Raw genomic sequence first — 19,396 nt, forward strand, 5'->3', positions numbered from 1 at the left:
TAAACACGCCTTGCCGCGAATGGCGCGACGATTCCGAAAAAGTACGAACCGCCAACTGGTACGTTCTGCGCACGCCACATTCGTCAAGTACGGTGCGCACCGCGTGTCTCTTTGTACTTCGATCTACTCATTGTCAAGATGTTGAAGCTGCCCAAGTTGGATCTCATGAAGCAGTGTGGACTCGCCGTGTTTGGGCTCGGCGCTCTCCTGATGATTTGCGGTTGGTTCATTGCCTTCGTGAGCTTGTGTTACGGCCAGTCGGAGTCATACTTTGACCGGTTCGACTACTCCCACTCCGCATGGTTCATCATTTGGATTCAGCTTTTCCTCTGCTTTGCCATCTTTGGCCACTTTTTCCTTCCCTTCCCCACCGACTTCATGGTCTCTGTTTTCCTTGGAGCTTGCTTTGCCATTACGTTGATCGTCTCCGATGCTCACCTTTACGCTGATTCGCGTATGAACCTATTGGAGGTCGAAGCTAATAACGACCGCGGCTCCATGACAGCGCTCACGACCGGTTTCCTGATCCTCGCTCTCGGTAACCTGTTTGCTCTCTGCTACTTTGCCGTCAAGTTCGACCTTGAGCACCGCCCCAACAAGCAGATTGACGACTCGTTCGGCGGTATCAAAGGCTCCGGCATTAGCGGCCCAGGTGGCATCATCGGCTCATTCCCGGGCAGCGGTCTTCGCCAGCGCGCAGGTTTCCAGGGCGAAAACCCTGTGGACTCGGTCGGAGTCAACAGCATGTCGTACCCTCCTCAGGCTGCCAATTCGATGGCTCCTCGGTCGCCTGACCTCGGCACGCCGAATGCTCTTGGATCAGACCCTCTGTCGAATGGTTACTCGCGCCCTAATGATGTTGAAATCGGCATGCCCACGACCGGCAGTGCTGTTAACGCGACGTCGACCGAGACGCCATTTGTTCAGGCTCCACGCCAGGACGCTTCATTGCCTCTCAACGAGACTGCCAAGGACGACAACCTCGCTCCACCTATCCTCTCCTCGAACCTCGGCCCCTCGACTGCGGGTGCTGCTGGCGGTGCCGTTCCGGCTGCTGCCGCTGGCGCTTCAGGCACGCAAAGTGCTTTACAACGCGCCGAGGCTCTCTACTCGTACAAGGCCAGTGAGGACGACCCTACTGAGATTTCGTTCGCCAAGGGCGACGTTCTCCAGATTGTCGACAGCTCTGGCAAGTGGTGGCAGGCTCAGCGCCCTAATGGTGAGCTCGGTATTGTGCCAAGCAACTACCTCCGTTTGATCTAAGTAATGATGTACTACCATGGTTGAAATTGGTTGCAAAATCTGTGCAACCTAAAGGGGGCACCCCATATGTATCGCATGCTAATGCTAGTTGTTAATGAGATACGAAGTGAGGTGCGTATTAGCGCGCAGAGTGAGTTCTTTTGGGTGGATGCGTACACTCATTATAGTGGGATGGCATGTAGCGCATCTTTGCTGTGCAAACCCTGCCGCGGCCAATATAGAGTGGTTTCATTTCGATGGAGTACGTCGACTATGAAGATGCACCACATCATATACTTGCATTTAGTGGTGGTGGTCATCCTGAGGGCCAATGTACTCGAGCTGGTACACTATCATGTCAGTGTTCTTCACGACGTACCGTTACCACTCATGGGGCAGCGCGCAATGGGCTGATCAACGGTCAGCTTCAGCCAAACAGTTTCGTGCGACTCGGCAGGGAAACCCGTGCTACCAACGATCTGTTCCTTGGCCTGATAACTTGTTAGTGCCTGTTTCACCATGATGGCTCAACGTACCATGCTCTGAACCTTGATGGGGTTCTTCATGGTGCCAGGACGCGAGGCATCCAGTGGCGACATGTCGAACACATCAACACCCTGGAGACGACCCATCAGTTCGAAACGCTCCAGACCAGTGCTCTGGCTCTCGTCGGTACCCATGGTACCAGGCTTCGTACCCTCACCCTGGATGATAGGGGCGTGGTGCTCAGAGAAGCGCAGGGGCGTAGAGGCGATCGAGCGCATAGCCACACGCTGAATCGAGGCAGTGCGCAGAGAAGCGCGGAGCGAAGGTGTAATGCTGCTGCGGAGGAACGACATTTGTCCTAACTCGGTTGGTACAGGATGAGTTACCGCGGCCCTGTCGGTTCTGGCAAAACCAGGCAGCCCGCCACTCTTTGGGCACGTGCAGCATCCACTAGTCGTTCCGCCGATCATTTATATTTACAAAAATACCACACATCTAAGACACAGGACCGGATATGCGATGCTGCCCCGACCACAGGAACTCTCACAATTGCTACGATACACACCCTTAGTATGACATCCAGGGCCACCTTGCTCCGACTCAGTGTGCCATGCGTGTATTGGCGCTCGAGTACTAATGAACGGTAATATCGATCCTTATCGGCATGCAATTATGTTCAGGCGTTCTACGAAACGATTCATAGAGTGTTGATATAGATTCCGTGGGGCAATTTCAGCCTCACTTGTGTAGTCGTCCAAATTTTCTTTTCGGGATCCTAACCTGCGCATGTGGAGAAGGACCCGGTCAACCATCTACCATGCCTACAATAGGCGAATTGTTATGGCACAATAACATCTCCGGTGCCCGGTTGGCGCAGATGGGGGCCGCGTCCGTCGTTGCGAGTGTATGCGTCGCTGTATTTTATGTCTCAGAGAATTGGCACATCCCTACTTTTGCATGGCATCCACTCCTGGTCACCCTCGGCCTCTTTTTCCTGGTACAAAGCATACTTATCCTCCAGCCCACTAGGGCGCAAGCGGAAAAGAAGCTCGGGCTACAGTGGCACCAAATTCTCATTTTGTGCGCTGGTCTGCCGATGATGACTATGGGTGCATGGATTATATGGCACTTGCACAGTCTACCCGGCCAGAAGCACTTTATCTCTTGGCACGGCCTACTCGGTTTCTGTATCATCATGCTACTCTGGCTTCAAGTTCTTTTTGGTGCCTCGACTTTGTACTGGAAGAATGTTTTCTATGGCACAGAGTCGCGCGCCAAGGCCATGTGGAAATATCATCGGTACGTACTGCATCACTTACAACAGCATGAGTGGATATACATTGTGCGCGCTCCTTCTAGTAGAGCTTGTTCTGGCCTTTTGGGAAGTTCAGTGGATGAAGAAAACAGGAGGACTTCCCCTGGTGGCTTTTACGACGGCCATGGTTGTGGTCACGTCATATGGCATCGCAAACCGCGTTGACTTGTCCAAATGGGGATTCGGCAGTCCATAAGTGGTCCGCAGCTTCATAGGGGTATGATGTCATGTATAACACATTTACATATTCAAAAGCCGCGGCTTTCGAGCCATGCTTTAATTTCGCGCGAGACATTTGAACGCAAGAATACTGTCTTGGGTCCAGCATTCTTGGAGACACGGACAAGGTTATTGGCATAAGGGTTCGACTTGTCGTACGGGTCGCCCCATCCAAATTCGTCAAACAGATCGCGACAAAATGCGGAAGCATCGCCTTCAACTTTTCGGATCTGTGTAAGCCACCTTGAACCACCGTTCCGAATATCTGTGTACACGGGCAAACTCATGCCGTCCAGACCCACACGCGATACAAAGTAGGGGTAGCGGACAGGCATCGGTGCCGATGTTACTGATGTATCCACTGGAGCTTCCGCCACTGTGCTTTCAAGACGAATTTGTGCAACACACTGCGGAATGCGAGCCAGTGGACTCCTTCCTGCACGAACTGTTGCGAACGGCATCAACATTATGGTCTAACAAGCTAATGGCCGGTAAAGAGCGCCCATTCCTTCGAGACCACGAAATCGAGATCACGTGACACAATCCTTGTCGTGCTGGAGGCTCGCCGCGTTGGGTAGACGTGTCACGATTGCCAATATGTCGGAGCGTATGCGGGAGTTTGTGGAAGAACCCATTGCATTTTTGAACGAAGGAACACAGTTTCTGAATCGATGCACGAAGCCGGATAAGAAGGGTACGTTCATTGTCTTTCAGGTATCATCTAATCCCTCTAGAATTCATCCAGATCTGCCGCGCTGTCGGCTTGGGATTTGTCATTATGGGCTTGATTGGCTACATGGTCAAGCTCATTCACATCCCTATTAACAACATCGTATGTATCCATGTGCATTAAGCAAGAACAAAGCGCTAACACAAATCTCACTTTGAATCCTGGGCGTCTATATGATTACTATATTCAGCTTGTGTACGTTACATGCCTCTAACGATCCAGGAGTGGCGCATAATGTGGAATCATCGCGTACATCCCCCTTTCTATTATGCAAACGGTGGTTAAGCCGTTGAGGGACGATACATATGTCTGATAGTAGCATAGACAGCCCTATGTTCATGTCCGGTTTCGGCCTGCATACCACCCGGCGTATTTCTATCACACACAATGCATTTCAGGGAAAAGCGCGTACGCGCTAGTCGAATCCTTCATTTTTGGTAGGGGTAGCAAGGGCTACAGATGCAACGCGATGGCGGAATACAAACTACATTGCATGCATCCGTCGCCAGGCATATCACATAGCACAATTACATTCACACCGAATGCAAGTTACTTATGCCTTGAGAACGTAGCGGCGGACACCGAAGTGCACGTCCTTCTTGTGCTGGCGCTCCGTCTTCTGAGAGAGCTCGTGCTTCGTCATTTTGCGGCGAAGGGCACGAGTCTTCTTGGGGCGAAGGTCCAGGGGCTGGAACTTCTTGTTCTTGTAAAACTCACGCATGTTAGCACGCTGCTTAAGGTTGATCACGGTGAGCACACGGGCAATGTTCTTGCGGACCGTGTTACTGATAAGGTTAGTTTGGGTCACAATCGGATTGCACGTACATGCGGGCGATCTTGCTCGAGGCACCACCGGCAACCTTCTGGACACGAAGACTGAGGAGTTCCTTGCGGAGCTCAGCCACTTGGTCGAGAAGGTCCACCTTGGACTTGTTCTGGAGATCCTGGGTGCGAACCTTGGCCTGATACGAGTTAGTACATACTGTTCTTTGATGTATCGAAGCGCATCAATATCGCAATACCGTCACATGGTACTTGAAAGAGTTACCCTGGCACGGCAGCGGCATGTTATGCGCATCATTTGCGTGTGTACATACCATGACAACGACACTCGTTGAATGAAAAGGGTGGTTGGGACTAAGCGTTATGCTCAAAGGCTTCGTATCCCCTCTGCTGCACAAATACACGTGATCACCCCAAAACTAGGTATCGTTTACACGTGACCCATACGAGTGGAGGATGCAAGTAGACGCGTCTTTATGCAGGTCCTGGGGCGATGTCCAAGGGCTATGGGGAAGAGTGCCATACAGTGCCTAAGTCGTTACGTATGAATCGTGGACCGACAGCGCATTTGATGAGCAGCCATGCGCCGAATGTTCGGTGGAATGTAAGTAGGTGAGTTTGCACCACGGTTCCACCTCGCTATGTATGCCATGATATCATCGGCGGCCACGGGCGTACGAGTATATCGATCCGAGGTACCATGCGCCGCTGCCGCCTTGGCACCTCTTTCACACTGCCACACTTTCTGACGATGCTGCGCATACTTTCGCATAGTGTGCAGCATCGATGTACGCACGGAAGCCACTTCTGACTCACGTGCCTGTTGATGTATTTGTGCCTGCTGACCGGTCTGCTTTATTCGTCGCGCTAATTGGAGTGCACGACCTGGTGCCAGCTCAAAAGGTGGGGGCTGAAGCGTGAGTGTCGGCTGCTGAGGCGGCAAACTTTGCGCCATTTTGTGCGATGTAATACTGACGCCCGTGACAACGGAGCCGCGCTCCCATTCGTGCTCGTCAGGTCTCGGCGAGGGAGGTGTCACGACCATTTCAAAGGTATTGCGATCGGTGGCAATGACGCAGTGCTGTGTGCCATCCATGGTCGGCACAAATTCGAGAGGATCCTTAGAGGGATCATGCAGCATTCTTTTCTGTCGAGGATTTGCAGACAAGCTTGGGCGTGTACGGTCATTAGATTGTAGTTTCCGAGACCTTCTTGTTGAGTTGGCCACTGCATGAAACATGCGTTGAGCTGCACGCACACGATCCTCGGATCGTGGCGCCGGCCCTATTTCTTTGACATGCAAGGGCACAGACGCCAAGGCGAGTCCGTGATTGGTGATGGGCATTAAGTGCGAAGGCGACATGCACTTAGTTCGCTGACGAGGGCTGAACCAATGCACGTCGCGTGTGAGGGCGACATCTGGTCGCTGAGGTAGTTGTATCGGTGTCCCATCAATACTGGAATCTGATCGGAGGGTAGTATCATTATCATCATTGTCATTAACGCTGTCCGACTCGAAAGATGCTGGACGCTCCAGTGTCTGCGGCATGCTTGTGTCTAGGGCCATGGTCATACGAGGCATTCGTGGCTTTTCGTAAGGTCCAAAATCAGTCGTCTGTGACATCATCGACACTGTCATTAGCGGGCTGGGGGGAAAGTTGCGCAAAAAAATGCTCGAGACCTGCTCGAGCTACCAGAATGAAAAAAAGGGGCGTGGGGATGGGGCTCGGGTAGGGAAGGGCTGGGAGGGGATCGTGTTCGTCGTCGTAGCAACGAGCTACGTGGGATGGACAGGGGAAAGGGGATTCACGGGGGAGGGATGGAGTGGCTGTTGAGAAGGGGTCCACGATGGGACACACGCACGGAACTATCACAAGCCGTTCTAAGAAACGACCGTTCCCTATATACGCCATCGATAGGCCAGGGTGCGTCTCTTGGCTTTTTGGATGTTGCCCGTGCGCACATGCATGCGTAGATGTTGATGGGCCGGTGCATGCAAGGCTTTCGGCCGATGTGGATCCAGCCACGCTTGGCTGGTGGAGTGGGCGCAAGTGTGCTAGTTTTGATTGTCTTGCATTGTGCACACGTCTCGGCCGGCCTGGGAGTGAGAAGGGTGCGAGCGACTGGCTACACTAGCGACGGTCCGCGCTCTGTCCTGTGCTCGTGACCTCGACCCGTCTGGAGTGGGAGGAAGCCCCTTGGTGTGCAGGAAAGACGCAGCGTTTCTACTATGCGTAATATCAAATGTATGTGGTACTTCGGGAGACTAATACGGCAGGTGTCGTCGTAGGTGATGGTGCCGTGGGAAAGACATGCTTGTTGATCTCGTATACCACGAATGCCTTTCCGAGCGAGTACGTTCCGACCGTGTTTGACAACTACACGGCGAGTGTCATGGTGGATGGTCGACCTGTCAATCTTGGTACGTATCTTTTGTGCGCCACTGACGCTGTTCAGGTTTATGGGATACGGCAGGTCAAGAAGATTACGACAGACTGCGTCCGCTGTCTTATCCACAGACAGACGTTTTTCTCATATGCTTCTCTATTGTGAGCCCATCGAGCTTTGAAAATGCCAAGACCAAGTGGTGGCCGGAGGTGACACACCACGCCCCCGATACCCCCATCATCCTCGTGGGCACCAAGTTGGATCTCCGCGAAGACCCTGAAATGAATGCGCGCTTGCGTGACCGACGCATGGCGCCTATTACGTACAGCCAGGCAGTACAGCTGGCCAAGGAAATCCGCGCGGTGCGGTACTTGGAATGCTCTGCCCTTACGCAAAAGGGACTGAAAGGTGTGTTCGACGAAGCCATTCGATGCGTCCTATCCCCTGCACCTATGAAACGACGAAAGCCGAACAACTGTATTGTCTTGTGATCTTTGACAATTTCCCCTTCATATTCACGACAGCGCTGTACTGTCCATTTCTGCTGTCCATATAAATAACATTTAGGTTATAGAGCTTGTATTGGCATTGGATGATCATGTATGAAAATATGGTGCTTTAGACAATCAATAGATCCCCCTTGCAGGAGCCACAGAATAGCAGTGCGTCGTCTTGCGAAAACTGATGAGACTGTGTGTGGGCCATACTCACGCTGCGCTGCACAGAGCTTGACGCCTGCTTTTCGTCATGGACGATCGACAGCTTGCGAGTGGGCAGCGACGGGGCAAATGTCTCATCATCTGCATCACCGGCTAGACGTGCACGTAACATGGACAAACTCATTTGGCGACGGTGCTGCTGATTCGGCGTCATATCTGGATTGGGTCGCATACGTGGCATGTTCGTCGGCTGGCGTCGAGGTAGCATGACATGGGGCTCCTGCTGAGAAAGTGGTGGAAGACGTGGGGCGGTGGCCGACGTGGTCGCACTGCGTTTGTGCATCCGATCACGGCTCGAGCGGCCAGAATCTGGGACTGACGTCTTCGCGACCTGTAATTGCTCCTGTAGTTGACGTCGTTCCTCTTCAAGAACTGACAAAGTCTTTTTGTATTCGGCCTCCATAGCTCGTGAGGCTGCCAATTCGCGCTGCAGCTGCGATACTTGCTCTTCCAGAGTGTGCGACACATGCCGCTGGAGCTGCTCGTGCTCAGTGGTCAGCGCCGCATGAGCGCTCAGTAACGCCTCGTGGTCTGCTTGCAATGCCGTGAGCTGAGCCCGTAGCTCGTCGGCGGCGTCCTCGACAGCCAAAGGCTCATTTTCACTGGAAGGGGGCTCATTCAATAGGGAGAGATTTTGCACGCCATCCACAGCATCGTATTCCTGGGATGCGAGTAGCTCAGATGACTCGGCTGGTGCCTCCGTGGTATCTGATCCAGGCGGTTTTGCCTCATCCAGCGAGTATCGAGTTTCCTGGATCTCAGGGATGGGTTCGAGCACATCCACTTCTTGGATGCTTCGCACACTAGCATCCAGTGTATCGTCGTACGACGTGTCATGCTCGTAGTATTCAGGATGCGCGTCCTGTTCGTCATCGGCATACGAATCAAAATGTTGTTCGTATGTATCTTGATGCTCAGGATACGCCTGGTGGGTATCGATATCCAAGCAACCCTGGCTGGTCTCTCTTTCTTCTGGATAGAGCGTCTGATGCGCGTCCTTTTCTTCCAAAGGAAGCTCGTGAGGGTTTTCTGTGTCGTCCAGATAAGCCTCTGGATGGTCATGCTCAGAAACGTAAGCTTGAGGATACTCTTCAGCATACGCCCCATAGTCATATACATCATCGACAGCATCGGGCTCGTACACCTCATCAGGTGCATAGTCAAACATGGTTGCGGGTGTGCCTGACGCATCTGGCTCCTGCGACGGAAATAGGGATGCCGCTGCTTGGTCTTCATCACGCTCAAATACTGATGCTTCAAAGCTTTCTGCATAATTGTCCATGGACTTTGCACGTTGAGGAAAGGGAGCGTATAAGTTGGTGGTCGTTTGTGGCTGCGCCGTTGCGTCGAAGAGGCCCGTCGCGGGCTCCGCGGTCGAGTATGATGGAGCAGCTAGCTGCTCCATGTTTGTTTCAACACCTGGCTCAAAGTCGAAAGCATCTGTCTGTGCGTCGGTCGACCACAGTTCGGACGCAAAGTGTGCAGGCTCGGTCGCAGGTACGTCAGAAGGCGCTTCTGGTCGAGAGGCCGCATCATCCACAGCAAACAGAGCCGCTGTATCGGCCTCTTTCCGAGGCTCCGATACATCAGCAGAAAAAAGATCCGCGGTATCCGACGCTTCACGGGGCACAGCATCCTCGGCGCCAGCCGTGTCAGTCTTGTCAAGGGGCGCTGGCGCAGGGGGCGCTGCTGGCTGCTCCCGCTCGGTTTGCGTCTCCTTTGAATGAGCATCAGCATCCAACAGCGCAGACTCGCGCTTCCTGCGCAGCGCTTCGCGGTGTTTGTAGAGCTGCTTGCGTGCCCGCTCTGCCTTGATGGCCCGCTCGTCCATCCTGTTGGCCAAAGACACACACCCTCCCCAGGTCCCTGTGCACCCACGCGCGGCGATACAATCACGTGACGAAGTCCAACGTATTGATCAGCCGGCGCAGCGTCAGCGAAGAGGCAAGAAGAAGGCCCCCACTATACGGATTGGCGTGGGATGGGCGTGGCGTACCGGGTGCAACGGGTGGTGCCACCTGTATGCATGCGCCACATACTCATGTCACGCTCTATGATACCATTTCGACCGCGGCACTTTGCTTATAGCACAATCTCGATGCCAGCTGTGTCGTCGCGAGGTGACGCGTCTGAGCATGCGGACAGCCACAGCGCATGCGATCACTTTGTGCGCGTTATTTCATCGACACAGCGCATTATGCCTGATCAGCTGTGGAACATATACCAGCAAGCCCTGCATGAGCGACCCAGCCAGCCTTCGGATGGGTCGATACGCATGCCGACGCAGCTCAATGATGCACACCATATCATGATGTTCCAGGCACTCTTGCCGACGCTAGATGAATACTCGCAGTCATTGCGCGACTATCAGCTCGTATCTCGAGTTCGGAGACACGCTCACATGTCGCCCTCGTCCATGCTAACATCAGCCAGCACACCCCTCGATCTGTCATCGCTCAGTACTCTAGATCCATCGCCTCATGCGCCTCGTATGGGCGGCAAACACGCACAAATCTTCGCGGAGCGCATGCGCGAGATTCTTTTGCGTATTTCGCCTGAGCATCGCCAGACTAAAATGTACAATGACGTGCTCTGCGTGCTGGCCATGGGCGGTCGGTATAAGTTTCTTCGGAATCTGTGGAATGACATGGTTGAGGCCGGTAAGGCGGGGCACAGTCACGTCGCACCGAATCAGGAGACGTGCCACTTTATGCTGGTGGCGCTTGTGCGCAATTTTAACCTGAAGCTGCAACGCTTCAAAACTCAGTACAAGCGCGAGTTGCTCAATGCCACGGCGTCGCCGCAAGCCACGGCCTTCGCGGCTGCTCATGTGAATGCAGCGACGCAGCTGGCCGTTGAAACCGTATCGATGGTGCTGCGTAGCCTCCAAAAGCAGGGAACGTTGCCGCGTGTCATGACGCTTGATCTCGCAGCGCGTCTTTTGCGCATCACCGGCCGCCTCCCCGAGTTTCTTCAGCTCTTGCGCACTGGATTTGGGCTTGACATGCACTTCCCAGATGCTCAGACGCTGTCCATGTCCGAGCCCACGACGCATACCCTAAATACGACCCTCCTGGGACTGGGCGAACTCGCGACTATGCCCGATATGGCCATGGCCTTTGAGGTGCTTACGCGGCCCTTGCCGCAAAGTGGCCGCCAGCGTGTCTTACCCAACACGACTTCGTTCAAACTGCTTGTGCAGTACGCGTGCATGCAGCCGCCGGCGCAGCTCCTTTTGAACGCGGCCATGCGAGGTTCGTCTCGCCCACTTTTCTCGCGCTTGTCTTCTGGCCCGCAGGGGCTACCCACTATCGGTATTCGCTCGCCTGAACAGCTTCAAGCAGAGATGCATGCGCGTCGCAAGGGCACTTATTCGCTTTTTGCTCACGCATACATTGACGAGGCCCTGTCCCTCTATGCCGAGCAGCTTCAACGCATGGCTGACCATCTGGGCGTGCCATGCCCCGAGGCCGTGACGCACGATATGCCAAAGAGTCATGCATTGGCCAATGAGCGTCGTAAAGCCGACACGGAGCCCGTCAAGACAGCAGAACCGGTGCCAGCTCAATCCAGCTCCCGCATCGCTGTCTTCTTGCCGCCGAGTGTTCGCGTAACGTACCCGCTTCTTCATCCACTGCTTCAGTTGGCCCTCAAAAATCACGCGACAGACGAGCTGACATGGCTGCATCCTCGGGCGGATCATGCGTATGCCCTGCTAGAGGCTGAGCACGATATACTACAAGCAGCACAACGTTCCATTCAGGCGCCTGAACACATGCTTGAATCGCTCTCTGTGCATGCTACGTACATCCAGCAGCTGGCGCAACGCATGCGGTGGCTATGTGACAATGTCATTGATAATTGCATGGCTCTGTGCCACGACAAGCCAGGTGCGCCTGGTGGGAGAGATACGCTCTCTAAAAAGGGCCTTCGGGCTCTGCGCTTCATGACTCCATAGGCGTTAGTGTAGTGGTAAGCCACACACGTCGCAGTCCGTGCTGCCCGGTGCGTTTAGGAATGTGCAGTGCGGACAAGCAGAGCCCTCGGATGGCGCGTCTGCAAGCGCCTCGGGCTCGGCCTCAGCCGGCGGCGGCGGCGGCGGCGAGGGCTGCGGCGCACTTTCCTGTGCAATGGTCACGAGCGTTTGCCAGCCCGATGACGACATCAAAGCTTCTTGGCCACGGTGCGTCACTGCCACACAACACGCGACGCGCATGTCGTCAGGCGAGAAAAAACCCGTTTGGCCGAGGAAGGCAAGTAGGTGCCAGTCACTGAGCCACGACACGAGCGTATCGGGCGTCACATTACGAACCTCGGCCAACAGGCCATCGAGCGTTTGGTCCTCGAGTCCGGGGCGATTCTCAATGGCGAATGCGCTTGACAGAAAACGCGGCTTTGGCTCTGTGGGAAAGCCATGTGTGCATGTCACGAGCAGGTACTCGACGGGAAACGTGGGCGATGCATTTTCCTTTACGTCGATGCCGTACTTGTTTGTGTACCGATAAAACACATCGGGCACGTACCGCGTAGAATCGCTCGGCTTCAAGCGGATTGTCGTGGGATGTACGCTCGCCTCAATCATATCCGCGTCGACCATCGCCATCACTTGCTCACTTACCTGGTAAGCCGACACATCAATCTCACCCATCGGGTTCCCGCTCAGTACGCATGTCACAAACTTGCTGTTGAACAGACTGCTTTGACTCCAACGACATGCGTTCTTGTGTTGAGACTGCTGCTGCGCAGCAAAAAGCGCCTCTTGACCGCTCAAAAAAAAGCTGTCGGCGTGGCGCTTGCACGACACCAGACCTGCCTGCGTCGGATCCGAGTGCGTCGGATCTGCCACCTCCAAGTCGGTATAGATCATGCCAACGACGCAGAGACCGCACCATTCTGCCAGCTCCTGGATACGTGCCTCATCGTCCCATGGCATACCTAGGACAATACCGTCTGTTTCACCGGCCTGCGGCGGTTCATGAATCGCCTCGACCACAGCCTTGATGCCCATCGGCACCTTGTCATAAGGCTCGTAGTGTCCCAACAGGTATCCGAAGCGCTGTGTCGCCGTTTTGCGCCATGCGTCGAGCATACGGTCGATGAGCGCCGAGTGCACAAACTCGACATGATCGACCATGCGGTACTTTTGTCGCTGCAGCGTAATGGCCGAGGGCTGGCACTTGGTGCATATGCTCGCCGGCCACGACTCATGCTGACCCGACGGGCAGGGTACTTTGACACGATAAGATAGTTCTTCGAGTGGTGGCACATACGACGTCGATGCCGAGGGCACTCCGATGTTTTGCTGTCGAAGGTAAGCATGAAAGGAAAGATGCTTGATACCGTGCTGCGCATGGTACGTCATATCATATGGCTCGATCGGCATGCAATAGTCACACATGCCCTTTTCTCCATGCCGGCAAAACTGTCGATCGTGCTGTCGCGGGATCAGGCCTCGCTGCTGCGACCAATACACATCCACCGCGTCTTCACTGACAGGTGCCGACGACTGGCTCGTTGACGCTTCTTCCTGCTTATCTTGATACGATGCAAACAGCATGTCACCGTGCCTGAGCCCAAGGGACGAGATGGATTGATCTCGCAGTTCGCTAGCCGAACGCCCAGGCGAATGTGGCGCGTCGGACAGGGTGAGTGTCTCAGCATCAGCCTTGGTTGATGCCAGAATCTGCTCTAACAGCTTGCTCGCATCATCATCCGGCTGTACTTCACACCTGAACTGGCCATCCTTGGCACGTATGCGTATCAGCATGCTCGTGCGACAAGCAGGGTGGGGCGTCGTGGTCGTCCGTCTTGCCACTCGCGACGGCCGCGACGACCTTGGGATTCTTGTATGACTAAACACTACGAGGCCAACACTTCTTGGACGAGGGCCCCAAATTCAGCGGGGTTGTCGAGGTACAAGTGGTGCCCGGCACGGCTGACCGTATGCACCTGTACGTTGTGATTCCCGGCCTCATGTAGGATCGCTTGTGCTTGGTCTGCGCCTGCTCTATCCATCCAATCATGTTCACCATACAGGAACACCATAGGCATTCTGAGCGGTGCCACTCGATGGACGAGAGGGTAGCGCGCAAATGCGCCAGGCGCAAGGATATCACACAGGCATTGCTCACTGCTTGACTTGGCAGTGAAAATACCATGACAATAAGCGTGTAGAGTCTGTAGCTCTTCCGGTGTCAACGTCTGGAAGCGCCGTCGCGTGTACATGCCCATGATCATCGGCCCAAACACGGTGGATGCGCGCAGAATACCAAATGGACTGACATTTCGATCCCAGAGCCAGCCCATGAAACGCAATGTACGCGGACCGAATCTGCGTACGCGCGGATCGTTGCCTACGATCTCTTTCGCAGTCCCATCAGGGAAGCCGGCCGGCGATACGAGCACGAGTTTAGATACACGTTCGGGGTGCTTGAGCGCATAGGCTGTGGAAAGATAGCCACCGAGACTATGGCCTACCAGGACCATCTTCTCAATTTGCATCTTGTCGCGCCACTCTTCGAGTGCCTCGAGAAAAAACGTTTCACTGGCTTCCACGCGCTCTTGCGTCCGTGGAGCAGTGCCTCGCATCCTGTACGGCGAGCGAGAAGAACAACCCATACCGAGCCAGTCGAGACAATATAGCCGCGAGTTTGGTATACTGGCTAACGCGCGAATGTTGCGAAAAAAGTAAGCACCGCCTGCGCCGTAGCCGTGCACTACGACAATCTGCATCTCGTCCTTAGGCCGCTCGATTTTGCGGATTGGTGTTCCGATCTCTAGCATATGAATATAACGCGATGCATAGCGAGGCCATATCCAAGTGCCTGTCTTTGTGCCGTGCAAATGGATGTTGCGAATGCATCCCACTTTGCCCTTCACGGCCTCGGACGTGGCTAGCTGCTTCGCGACCGTGGAAAAGGCATTGCTCCTTGGTATGGGTCCCCTGTTCTCCTGTTGAGGGTGTATGTAAAAGGCCTGTGCAATCCCATCAGGACCATCATCGGTAACGTGCGCGGCATTCCCCAAAACAGCACCTTGAAACAGACCTGAGGCCTTGTACAAATGGAGTTCTGCCTCAGCCGTTTGACGCCGCGATAAGCCCCACCATGCCGACAATGAAGATATAAACGTTGTGGGAATAGGCTTGATGCTCGTTGGCAGAGGCGGGACGAGCTCATCGGGCGGCGCCTCCATCCTGAGCTAGTGCGTCGACGCGCGGGGATGACGCGGCCCTCCATTTTTGCTACCTCCACCGATGACCATGGATGGCCTGTCCCACGAGATGCTGGCATCGGTTGTCTCTGACATTGAAGCTGAGCGAGCTACGCATGATGTGCGTAGATAAACACTTACTGTAGACACTTCGCGATTATGCGAGAGCATGGGATCGAGCGCAGCGTGTCTCGGCGATGCATTTAATCCAGCTATACACCATTCCCCTGTCGCAATGTACGTACGATTCACGCTTACCTTAGTCGAATCACACATGCAAAGCGTCGAGGCGTCCTTTGAAGATATTCGCGCATGCATCAAAGTGCTAGCGGAGCATGTACCGCCCAACGAATTCTACAAGGTATGTACAGCCATGCTCACCTCAGTGGGTAGACGTTTGGTCGTGGTGTATGAAGCACAGCGTGTACGCCGTGGCCTTCACATTTTACATTGAGACAGGGCGCATTATATCAAAAGAGATGGTGATAAACGTGCTGGGATGTACGTATGATGAACTCACATAAGTGAATGCATTGCCTTCTAATCAGATGCGTCTTACCACGGAGGAGTACTTACATGGTCTTATCTCTGTCGTGAATGAGTTGCCGCGTCTTTCTATTCATGTGGTGACGCTAGGCGATTATGACGCGCCTATTCGTATTGCTTCTCTTGTCAAGCAAGTTCATGCAGCCTTCCAGATTTTGAATCTCAAGAACGACCTACTTCGTAAGCGCTTTGACACTCTTAAATACGATGTCAAGCGTGTCGAAGAAGTCGTCTATGATATCCGCCTACGTGGCTTAGGTCCGACGGAATCTCCTTCCGGACTCGCCGCGTACGTCTCGGACGCTGATGCAGAGCGAGTCTACCATCGGCTGGCTTCTCATCCCACCCTCGACTTGGAAAACCAAACACATACTACACAAACTATGGGTATGAGTACAAACTAGTTACTCGTTTGGATTCGTAGTGCCTTTTGACGCCGCCTCATCCATAGGGTATGGCATCATGTTCAATAACGAACCACGTGTTGGAGGGGGTGGCATGGACAGGGACGAGTTCGCGTCCATGAAGGTGGGCGCATCCACAGTGCTACGACCCATCACGGAGCGCATGGAGGGTGGTGCCGTATTGGTCGAAGACATACCAAGACCTGCTGCCGTGCCCGGGTGAATACGCGCATCACCCATAGGATTGGTAGGGAAGGAATACCAGTCACTCGGTAATGGTGCTTTCGGCAGGCCTTTTAGTGGCTGACCCGCTGGATTCATGCCCAGCGAAGGGTCCATGGGATCTAGGCGCGTGCGCACATCTTGCTGAGTAGGACGCAGCGACAAGAAGGGCGCTGCTTGATGGGCACCCGCTGAATCATTCATGCCAAGCCGCGGAGCGATGTCCGCACCAGAAAACGGGGACGACAGCGCTGCCGAAGGCATAGCATTGCGGATGGGCACGCTGGCGCTGCGGTGACGCAGGCCTTCTGTGCGTGGCACGATGTCGATCAAAAAATCAAAGAGTTCAGAGCGCGAAATCGCGCTAGCGATATCTGAGCGCTGAATTGTGCGTCGCTTATTTTCTTCCGCGACCATGAAAGCACGGCACGTCAAGTCTGCAATGAAAATCTCACAAGCGCGTGAGAAGAGAATAGGTGCCTCAGCCGAAATCATCTTGACCTCGTCGTCATTCTTCATAACCTTTTTAATGCGGGCAAGCGGCAAAGCGCTGCCATTTCCACTCGGTGTGGATCCCAAGTTGAAAAAGTCAATCGCTTTGCCATCCGAGTCAAAGCCATTCTCAACGAGGTCCATTTGATGCCGCCAGAAGTAGCGCTGAAACTGTGCCGGACTACGCGAGAATTGTTGGAGTAGGGCCCCAAGTCGCTTTCCAGGACTAGTTTCCATCACATTGTCCTGCGTGCTCATGGTCATCGCGGGCACGTCTTGCATCCTGGCCATGTCGGCTGGGCCCTGAATATGCATGGCATCACCTGCGGGACGCATGCCCTGATCTTGAGGATAGAACGACATTGTCAAGCCGTTCAACTATGGCGTTTAGTAGGCACACAAAACCTACCACGTAACGCGCCCCGTGTCAAACAGACGTGCTGGTTGTGGTTGTGACGCAAGAGACTCTTTGGCATTCCACCTATGAGCGGCGGTGCCCGCTTGTACATGAAGTATGTTACACGTCCCGTTAGGTCCACGTACAGAGACGCGTTCACCTCCACATGATGGAACCGCGTTCCGGGCGCTCGAGTCCCGTTATACAAACGACGCGTAAGAGCAAGTACATTGGAGTGACATTATGAAGATGGGTTCGTGGGCTCGATCTTTTCCAGATGTCGCCCGATGAGCTGGAAGTTAGTTGTGTCTATGTGGATGAAGCGCCATACCTTGGCCATTTCAAACGAACTGTGAACGTGGTCAGTGTCACATGTACGTACTCCACCGTAGGCTTGCCAAATAGACCTGAGAGCTTTTCATCACACACGATCTAAACACATTAAGGCTTGTGCACGTACCTGGCGCTTATTACTCTCATTTTGTAATTTTCGGTCTTTGATATACGCCCATAGTTGTTTCACGACCTCGTAACGTGGCATTTCCGAGCCGCCGCACACGTCAGCCATCTCAGACGACAGACGTAGCGGCCTACTAAGGGGATTGTTGGGGTTGGGCGCGCGCTTCTTTTTGGGTTCGTCGTCGTTCTCGGACTTCGAGCGCTTCTTAGAGGGAGCTGCCTTCTTTGTCGACTTTGCGGGCTTCTTCTGTGTCAGCTCATTATAGCAGTCGCGAATAACAGCGTCAATCGCCTTCTTCTGAGCCGTGAGGTCCAGACCCTCAGGTAGGCTTCCTTCAGGCATGTCAGCCAGAGCAAGCCGAATCTTCTTAGCTGAGACATTCGACAAGTCCGACTCGTTCAGCACGTCGAATATCCGTGGCTTGAGTTGCGCAATTTGGCCTGCCTCCAAATCTGCCATGGTAGACGAGGGTGAGTGGAGGGCATCCACGCGACCCGCGACCGAGCGTTGACACCCCGGTCTGGTGGGGTGACACGTGGTTTCGTGCGTTTTGTGTCCTGACCATCGTTGCCATGCGAGCTTCATGGCTCCTTGGTATGAGGCGCACACTGCGTCTGGGTGTTGAAACGGCCTCGCATTCGCCAGTACAAATGGCCTCTGATATGCTTTTGCCTCCCAAACAGCTTTTCCGAGCACTCTTGCGTGCTCATCGCCTACACTTGCCGCTGGAGATGCGCAGCCTGGGTGATGACTATGTTAAGGCAGAATTTCGCCGACACCAACATATTGACAATCCACTTCATATTGTTGGTTTTTGCTCACAATGGAAGATGTATTTAGACGCTATTTTGCGCGAGGCGCAAAATTCGAATGGCGAAGTGCATGGCAAAAGCTTGGATCCCCATTTGATTGATCGTTTCTCTGATGAGCAGCTGTATCAATTGTATGAGCTCAAGCTTGCGACCAACGACGTTTTTGACCCAAAAAAGGCGCAGAGCAAGCCGCCAGCACCTGATAACTCTGGCGATACACCTTAAGGCCATGCCAGCACTTCAAGTGGCGGCACACAAACGACTCGCGTTGCATCCTGCACTCCGTATTCGGTCAGGCCAAAGTACTCGATATGCTTGACACGCACAAATCCGTGCTTTTCGAAGAAAGCATGAGACGGTCCGTTGTCATGTGATATCCGAGCAATGAGCTGGGTCTTGGAAAGAGGGAATGCAGCACAGGGATGCATGTCCAGGCCAGGCGGCCGGGGTGTGGGATCAGATGTGATATAGTGTATGAGTAGTCCCAGTGCCTCAGTGGCCAAGCCCTTGCGCCGCCAGCGCGTCTCGGGAATCATAATATTGAATTCTGCCCACGTCGTTGGTGGCGCGTCTCCGTTGTCATCGTCGTGGCATTCTGAGAGGAACGCATTCACATCCCCCACCATGGTACATGCTTGTAGAAGTGTTGACACATTTGCGTTCGGAGGCACGTCATGCTCGTATGTCAAGACAATAAACGTAAGCTCTTGGGGTGAGATATCGTCAACGCACTATCTTGGTCAAGATGCCATCTCCGCTGCATATCGAATTCCTCTTCGATGCTAAGTGCCTCCGATGCCGTCTGTTCTCGCAGCACTGGACTCTTCATCCACTCGACGTACGTCGGAACCTGCGTTAGACCACGAAACTTACATGCTCCGGCCGATACGGCACCAGGACCACGCGCTCGCCGCGCAGCACCGTTGACTCGTTGCACAACATGTGGATCCGAGGATAAAAGTCGCTATG

The 19,396-nt window shown here is 54.0% G+C and overlaps 17 protein-coding genes across 17 annotated transcripts; 7 read left to right on the forward strand and 10 right to left on the reverse strand.

Annotated features, from left to right (window-relative positions):
* Positions 1-138: 138 nt before the first annotated feature.
* On the forward strand, positions 139-1,263 carry MRET_2009 (SHO1 osmosensor; the record flags this gene model as incomplete). The annotated part of the gene is made up of 1 exon (XM_027628636.1): positions 139-1,263. One exon carries the CDS (start codon positions 139-141, stop codon positions 1,261-1,263), a length of 1,125 nt encoding a protein of 374 aa, XP_027484126.1.
* Positions 1,264-1,545: 282 nt separating this feature from the next.
* On the reverse strand, positions 1,546-2,081 carry MRET_2010 (cytochrome c oxidase subunit 5b; the record flags this gene model as incomplete). The annotated part of the gene is made up of 3 exons (XM_027628637.1): positions 1,546-1,592; positions 1,622-1,733; positions 1,779-2,081. The coding sequence occupies 3 exons, from the start codon at positions 2,079-2,081 to the stop codon at positions 1,546-1,548; spliced, it is 462 nt and encodes a 153-aa protein (XP_027484193.1).
* A 464-nt stretch (positions 2,082-2,545) lies between these two features.
* On the forward strand, positions 2,546-3,239 carry MRET_2011 (cytochrome b561; the record flags this gene model as incomplete). The annotated part of the gene is made up of 2 exons (XM_027628638.1): positions 2,546-3,027; positions 3,053-3,239. The coding sequence occupies 2 exons, from the start codon at positions 2,546-2,548 to the stop codon at positions 3,237-3,239; spliced, it is 669 nt and encodes a 222-aa protein (XP_027484194.1).
* Positions 3,240-3,291: 52 nt separating this feature from the next.
* On the reverse strand, positions 3,292-3,729 carry MRET_2012 (large subunit ribosomal protein L49; the record flags this gene model as incomplete). The annotated part of the gene is made up of 1 exon (XM_027628639.1): positions 3,292-3,729. One exon carries the CDS (start codon positions 3,727-3,729, stop codon positions 3,292-3,294), a length of 438 nt encoding a protein of 145 aa, XP_027484195.1.
* Positions 3,730-3,859: 130 nt separating this feature from the next.
* Positions 3,860-4,206, forward strand: MRET_2013 (protein transport protein SEC61 subunit gamma; the record flags this gene model as incomplete). The annotated part of the gene is made up of 3 exons (XM_027628640.1): positions 3,860-3,956; positions 3,997-4,094; positions 4,183-4,206. 3 exons carry the CDS (start codon positions 3,860-3,862, stop codon positions 4,204-4,206), a joined length of 219 nt encoding a protein of 72 aa, XP_027484196.1.
* Positions 4,207-4,545: 339 nt separating this feature from the next.
* MRET_2014 (large subunit ribosomal protein L35e) lies at positions 4,546-5,092 on the reverse strand (the record flags this gene model as incomplete). The annotated part of the gene is made up of 3 exons (XM_027628641.1): positions 4,546-4,777; positions 4,818-4,954; positions 5,090-5,092. The coding sequence occupies 3 exons, from the start codon at positions 5,090-5,092 to the stop codon at positions 4,546-4,548; spliced, it is 372 nt and encodes a 123-aa protein (XP_027484197.1).
* Positions 5,093-5,313: 221 nt separating this feature from the next.
* On the reverse strand, positions 5,314-6,414 carry MRET_2015 (uncharacterized protein; the record flags this gene model as incomplete). Its single annotated transcript, XM_027628642.1, has 1 exon — positions 5,314-6,414. The coding sequence occupies one exon, from the start codon at positions 6,412-6,414 to the stop codon at positions 5,314-5,316; it is 1,101 nt and encodes a 366-aa protein (XP_027484198.1).
* Positions 6,415-7,005: 591 nt separating this feature from the next.
* Positions 7,006-7,654, forward strand: MRET_2016 (Ras-related C3 botulinum toxin substrate 1; the record flags this gene model as incomplete). The annotated part of the gene is made up of 3 exons (XM_027628643.1): positions 7,006-7,021; positions 7,054-7,197; positions 7,233-7,654. The coding sequence occupies 3 exons, from the start codon at positions 7,006-7,008 to the stop codon at positions 7,652-7,654; spliced, it is 582 nt and encodes a 193-aa protein (XP_027484199.1).
* Positions 7,655-7,781: 127 nt separating this feature from the next.
* MRET_2017 (uncharacterized protein) lies at positions 7,782-9,713 on the reverse strand (the record flags this gene model as incomplete). The annotated part of the gene is made up of 1 exon (XM_027628644.1): positions 7,782-9,713. The coding sequence occupies one exon, from the start codon at positions 9,711-9,713 to the stop codon at positions 7,782-7,784; it is 1,932 nt and encodes a 643-aa protein (XP_027484200.1).
* Positions 9,714-9,863: 150 nt separating this feature from the next.
* Positions 9,864-11,840, forward strand: MRET_2018 (uncharacterized protein; the record flags this gene model as incomplete). The annotated part of the gene is made up of 1 exon (XM_027628645.1): positions 9,864-11,840. The coding sequence occupies one exon, from the start codon at positions 9,864-9,866 to the stop codon at positions 11,838-11,840; it is 1,977 nt and encodes a 658-aa protein (XP_027484191.1).
* A 3-nt stretch (positions 11,841-11,843) lies between these two features.
* MRET_2019 (nuclear protein localization protein 4) lies at positions 11,844-13,649 on the reverse strand (the record flags this gene model as incomplete). Its single annotated transcript, XM_027628646.1, has 1 exon — positions 11,844-13,649. One exon carries the CDS (start codon positions 13,647-13,649, stop codon positions 11,844-11,846), a length of 1,806 nt encoding a protein of 601 aa, XP_027484192.1.
* A 92-nt stretch (positions 13,650-13,741) lies between these two features.
* On the reverse strand, positions 13,742-15,076 carry MRET_2020 (cardiolipin-specific phospholipase; the record flags this gene model as incomplete). Its single annotated transcript, XM_027628647.1, has 1 exon — positions 13,742-15,076. One exon carries the CDS (start codon positions 15,074-15,076, stop codon positions 13,742-13,744), a length of 1,335 nt encoding a protein of 444 aa, XP_027484748.1.
* Positions 15,077-15,143: 67 nt separating this feature from the next.
* MRET_2021 (recombination hotspot-binding protein) lies at positions 15,144-16,044 on the forward strand (the record flags this gene model as incomplete). Its single annotated transcript, XM_027628648.1, has 5 exons — positions 15,144-15,215; positions 15,241-15,331; positions 15,358-15,455; positions 15,481-15,595; positions 15,620-16,044. The coding sequence occupies 5 exons, from the start codon at positions 15,144-15,146 to the stop codon at positions 16,042-16,044; spliced, it is 801 nt and encodes a 266-aa protein (XP_027484747.1).
* Positions 16,045-17,121, reverse strand: MRET_2022 (CCAAT-binding factor complex subunit; the record flags this gene model as incomplete). Its single annotated transcript, XM_027628649.1, has 1 exon — positions 16,045-17,121. One exon carries the CDS (start codon positions 17,119-17,121, stop codon positions 16,045-16,047), a length of 1,077 nt encoding a protein of 358 aa, XP_027484750.1.
* Positions 17,122-17,396: 275 nt separating this feature from the next.
* On the reverse strand, positions 17,397-18,074 carry MRET_2023 (upstream activation factor subunit UAF30; the record flags this gene model as incomplete). The annotated part of the gene is made up of 4 exons (XM_027628650.1): positions 17,397-17,447; positions 17,487-17,505; positions 17,538-17,587; positions 17,616-18,074. 4 exons carry the CDS (start codon positions 18,072-18,074, stop codon positions 17,397-17,399), a joined length of 579 nt encoding a protein of 192 aa, XP_027484749.1.
* Positions 18,075-18,187: 113 nt separating this feature from the next.
* MRET_2024 (mitochondrial protein involved in assembly of succinate dehydrogenase) lies at positions 18,188-18,652 on the forward strand (the record flags this gene model as incomplete). Its single annotated transcript, XM_027628651.1, has 1 exon — positions 18,188-18,652. One exon carries the CDS (start codon positions 18,188-18,190, stop codon positions 18,650-18,652), a length of 465 nt encoding a protein of 154 aa, XP_027484752.1.
* Positions 18,649-19,369, reverse strand: MRET_2025 (uncharacterized protein; the record flags this gene model as incomplete). The annotated part of the gene is made up of 3 exons (XM_027628652.1): positions 18,649-19,133; positions 19,160-19,277; positions 19,301-19,369. 3 exons carry the CDS (start codon positions 19,367-19,369, stop codon positions 18,649-18,651), a joined length of 672 nt encoding a protein of 223 aa, XP_027484751.1.
* Between the last annotated feature and the right edge of the window lie 27 nt (positions 19,370-19,396).

The sequence above is a fragment of the Malassezia restricta genome, chromosome III (genome assembly GCF_003290485.1).
Source record: "Malassezia restricta chromosome III, complete sequence".
Lineage (NCBI taxonomy): Eukaryota > Fungi > Basidiomycota > Malasseziomycetes > Malasseziales > Malasseziaceae > Malassezia > Malassezia restricta.